General features: G+C 38.3%; 1 protein-coding gene across 1 annotated transcript in view; it reads left to right on the forward strand.

The window, feature by feature from the left end:
* Positions 1-1744: 1744 nt before the first annotated feature.
* Positions 1745-5393, forward strand: part of LOC108576220 (protein gooseberry-neuro-like) — a 27043-nt gene continuing 23394 nt past the window's right edge. Inside the window, exon 1 of the mRNA XM_017939174.1 lies at positions 1745-1796. Coding sequence (XP_017794663.1) covers positions 1745-1796 — 52 coding nt within the window. The remainder of the gene's footprint in view (positions 1797-5393) is intronic.

Raw genomic sequence — 5393 nt, forward strand, 5'->3', positions numbered from 1 at the left:
TCTATGAGGCGATTATCATGAGTTTGCTATCGAACGAAAGGTACAATAGTTAAAAACATCCACGTGCAACAATATTCTTCGTCCTTAAAGGCGAGGACATTACTTGTATATACTCGCTCATTCCGCTGCTAGTCCTCAGGACCTCCCGCTGCTAGTCCGTTTCGCTACCGTGCAGAAAGATTTACAGGCAAAGTGTCTGTTCTCGCAGGGAAGGCTTTCGTAAAAATTTATACCGGTCCATCATACGTTCATTATGATTTTACTCTCAGACAGTGGCGCCCGTAAATATTCCTCGTTTTTGTGCAACCGGAATGACTCTCCTGCTGGAATCACAGGACAGCGTCGAACGCAACAGGATTCAAATTGAAATTCACTGGCTGAAGCACTTCTATTTGAAACTTTATTCACCGAGGAATTTCATTTTTTGTAGCTGTTATGAACAATGAAAGAAGAAATTTTCTCGATAGAAAAATTCAAGGATAGAATCATTTTCAATATTTTAGAAAAACAATTTTGTTGGAGAAGTGAAAAGTTTAATTTAACAGATTTATCAATAAGTTATAGGATACTTCGTATTTTTGGTTCTGACACTTGTAATTATGTAAAGAAATGGGACCTGGACAGAAGTTTGTTTTGTCATTAGAACATTCTAAAAGTATATTTTTCATTAATCCATTCCCTTTCTTCCCGTACAAATTTTCCTCCAAAAATATTGCAAACAATACAGTCACCCACTCGATTAAGCTTAAACCTTAAACGACGAACAAGGGAAAACTGAAGAGAACCGTTTATCCATTTCCTTCCTATACCATATATACCCCGAAATCACCGGCATATTTCATGGCGCCAACTACCGCTTATTTATGCCTACTTCAATTAAACTTGATTTCCATTCCGTTGCCTGGAGGCCAGCCCGAGCGTTGCAGCGTCGCGGAAACGCGCTCGGGTCCCCGTTCGACTGTGCAAAAAGGAAAAACCCGCGGTTGAGCATCCAGTGAAGAGCGAAACGATCGTTCGTAGGCGTTTCTACGTTAGAGAACGCCCACTAGAAAGTAGCGGCTTGCCAACCGAATGGCAAGGGCGTGGCTAGCCGTTCGGACCCCGCTTGGAAGGCCGCTAGTCCCAACAAATCCACTAGTCCCCCTTTTCCGGGCAGCCGGATCGGAGAGAGAAAGAGAGAGCCACCCATTGCTTGGCGAGGCATAGTTGGAGGGACACGAGGGGACCGGTGGCTCAACTAACACGTTATTGCGCCGGTACCCCTTGCAACGAAAACCACGCGTGCTGGCTGCTTGTTCCTTTTCTTTCCCGGCGTTCTACTCATCGACCATTTCTTCTCCCTTCCGAGCCAGTTTTTCCGGCCATTTTCTTCCCTTTTCGTTCGTTCCTTTCTTTTTTTCTTTCTTCTTCTTCTTTTTGTCTCTTTCTTGACTTCTCCTCTCGTCGACGTGTCTGGCTTGTTGCTCGTCGTTTCCTTTCATCTTGGCACACGTGCCCTCATCGCGAGAGGCCGATGCGCCCCGGTGTGTCCTTCTCGTTCTCCAACACCGTCGCTTCGTTCAAGCAGTCGTTTTGCCTCGGGCCAACGGAGCCGGCCTCGTGCTTCTGCTTAACTGGTAGCGGCACAGATTCGCGCTTAGTGAAAACGTATAGTTGCGGTGTCTTCGTCGAGACAGGGAACCAGTAAGTGACGAAAGATACCTCGTGCCGCGTTCTGCCCTGCCAGGGTTGCCGAACTCGAAGGATGGACGTCACCAGTGGAATGAGACCCATCTTCGGAGGATACCCGTTTCAAGGTTGGTACTCGTTTTTTAGACCAAGTGAGTGTCATTGACAGGATGTCAGAAGTAATTGTTAGTGGTGTGTGGGTTAGAAAGGAGCAGACTTTGTGACTTTTCGATTTCGTTTGAAATATTGGTGTCTAAATCGGTTCTACCGTCAGTTGTGTACGAATCGTAATTTAATTTACGAGATTTTGAATTGAAGTTGAAAAAAAAAATTATTGTAAAAATTCGGAAAGAAAACGTCGAGGTTTGAATTTTGGGAAAAATCGAGAAGAAATGATCGAAAAGTCGCTTAACACGCGACACGCGTTCAGAACTTGATGTGTTTTCCAAAAGGAAATTTCGAAAGAAATGACAAAAACTGTGCTCTCGTTAAATTAAAATATTTAAATCGCGAAAGGATAGTAGGAGTTTAAACAAATTGCGTGGCAAGATCACAACGTGATGTTCTTAGGAAACCTCTTGAAATAAGACTAACATTTGGTTCTCCGCGTCATAAATCACGCTAGAATCGTAATTTTATTCTAACATCTTAAACCAGTGAATAGATTAGTAAGCGTGATGATTTGTCATACGTTAGAAATGTGCTGTAGCAAAAGTGTATTAATAAAACGTTGGTGGTAAATTCTTTTAATTTCACGCTCATCTACATCATAATCATCTTCAAGATGTATGCATAACGTGGGAGAGTGTTGCCGAAATTAATCTGTCCACAAGTTAATATTAGATATCGTAGCTTGATGCTTGAAACACCTACTATTACATAGTTAACCTTTCTCTAGGAACAGATTAATCTGTTCTAAGCCTTCGTTAGACATAGGAATAAGCAATCGCTCTCCTAAATCGTACCAATTGATTTCCAAAATCGCATCTCCTCTGAAAGCACGAAATTTGCGAATGGAAATGACGATAAAAATATGGATAAGTAAAGAATCGAACGAAGTATACTAACAGTAATCGATATCTCGCGTTAAATCATATTCTATCGATAACAAATGTGAAAGAAAGTATTCAGCGTAAAGTAACGATTATTAATTAGCATATTCATAATTAACTAATTATTAAATTAGACGAGATATAGTTAATGTAATAAAAGATCACACTGGTGTCAAACCAGTGCTAGCTGGATAATTATTCACAAATAAACAATGATTAATGATAAAATAAATAATGATTAATGAAAAAACAATTATTTACCCATATTCAATTACGCGTCATCGAAATCACAAATCACTTCTTGTGTGAGATATGATGAATGCTAATTCCTGCATGCGTAGCAACGAAGATCATTTTCAACTGTCTTCCTTACATCGTTTCTCTGTGTATTTACATACGCTACTGATTAGCCAAAAGGACGAATACTTTTCATAAAATACGTAAATTTACGTAAAACAGAAGGCTTAAATTTTTCGGTGTAATCTCAATGATATTACTATTTTGAATAAACTGGACGTTAAATAAACGAATTGAATAGTATCTTTCCCGAACATTTCGTAAAATCCTTTCGAACTTGACAATTTTTTAAAAAACGTAAATATTTAATTATTCAATCTTGTAAAGTAAAATAATTTTACCGAAAAGTACGGCTTTTCATCACTCCGTACATAACTATATTTCAAAAAAAAAAACATTTGTTCTTTAACGCAAATAATGTGAAAACCAGCTTCAATAACAAAGACAGTGAAAGGAATTTAATTGAAATTTATATGCAACAATGCAAATACTTGTTCCAATCATGCGTAACTTCTGTATTCAATCAGAGAACATAAAGATACTTTCATGTCATTATGCAGATGGTAATTTTGATAAATTCATTCCGACTGTTGCATTACACGACAAGATGATAAGTCTACAATGATTGCTTTACCCTTACGACTTGATAAATATTCAATATTCGATTTCTCTGGCCGTTAATTAGCATTTGTATTATATCATCGAACGAACTCCTCGTGACGTTAATTTTCAATTAATTGTACCTTCAGAAATTCCACATTCTCTTCGAAATTCTTCGAAAAAGGTTAACGCAGTTTTTCAGAGTTGATTAAAAATTATCGATAACACTATCTCAAATCTTCCACAATTCAAACGAAAAATAAAACTGCTACACACCGAAACATTATTTATTCTTTCAATGAATCACATCACCGACACTCTCGTAATTATAATGCATACCTCTTGCTCTGACAACTACCCGGTTTCACAACAACAACGTAACAACATTTTACCAGCAAGTTTTTTTCACTACTCGCGGGTACATATGTACGTGAATGCGAATAGAGTAAACTCGTCAGCGTCGGCTTCTGAAACCTCATCTTCTGCGCAATACCTTGCACAAGCTCTCAACTTTCATTCCGTGACATAAGAGACACAGAAAACGAACACGATCGGGCGCAGAAGATGACACTTTTCTTAAATCAGAATTATCACGGTGTTAACCCTTTGCACTCGAGAGAGGCGACTGAGAAGCGACATCGCTATTTACCATTTGGTAAATAATTAACGGAGGTGCTCTTAAAATTGATATTTCCCAGAACAGCAGGTCTGTGGGGCTTCATAAATTTGTTCACGATATGTTAGAAATCTGAGCAGTGAAATAGTTCGAAAGGACCAATCTCTAATGAAGTGTATTACAAAGTCTTGTATGACATAAAAATATATCAAATGTTGAATTGTTTATTTCTATATTAATTTTACAAAATTTCATCAATTTAGCGAAGCTCTAATTTGCTACTTCGAGTGCAGAAGGTTAATATATAGGGTGAAGCAGGATAGTTGGCACAATTGTAAAAATAAATGGAAAATAAAGAATAACAATTTTTGATAAGAAGCTTAGTTCTCGAGAAAATTGAATTTAAAGATTCCCTGCGAATTGTTGCTTCTGCTCACTTTCTTATGTTGATAAATAGCGATAATGTCATATTTCGCAAAGAAGTATATAGTGTAAATCTTCTGCAGTTCAAAGGAAGAATTTGTACAAGCTTTTGAACAATTTTTTTGAATAAAGAAGCAGCCTTGCGGGCTTATATCACGTCTTTCACTCCACCCTGTATCTCTTTCGTCGTTTGGCCCACCGTTCCGGTGCAACAGTGCTAATTATAATCAACATAATGGAGCGTGATAATGAAAATAACGTCACATTCGGGAGAGTGGCTAATTCGGCTAACGATATCGGAGTTCGAGCTTCGTTAACTTCGAAAACGGCCTCTCGCATACGTAATTTCTTCAATTTTACGGTGATTGGGTTCATTTTCGGTGTTCTCTTTATCCCAGTACACGTTTGCCCTTTGAAAGCAAATTTCGCCCCTAATTCCAATTCTCGCTTACCGCAATTCTCCTCGAAAATGTGCTATTTTTTTTTTAGCAAAACCCTATGCACCGATTCTCTTTTTTGTCATTATCTTATCCGTGTGTTTTTTACCGATTGAATTGTTCTTTGACCCCGGAGAAACTCGAAACGATCACTGTTAAGTGTGCCAAAGAACCAAAATAGATTAGCTCTTTATATCTATTAATCTTCTCAAGGTAATAGAATTTTCAAGCGTCTGTTAGACGGTAACGTTTGTGTTTGATAGTTTAATAGCCGGCTGGTTATGAACTTCTTCCTTCCTG

This window comes from Habropoda laboriosa, unplaced genomic scaffold (genome assembly GCF_001263275.1).
Source record: "Habropoda laboriosa isolate 0110345459 unplaced genomic scaffold, ASM126327v1 scaffold212, whole genome shotgun sequence".
Classification (NCBI taxonomy): domain Eukaryota; kingdom Metazoa; phylum Arthropoda; class Insecta; order Hymenoptera; family Apidae; genus Habropoda; species Habropoda laboriosa.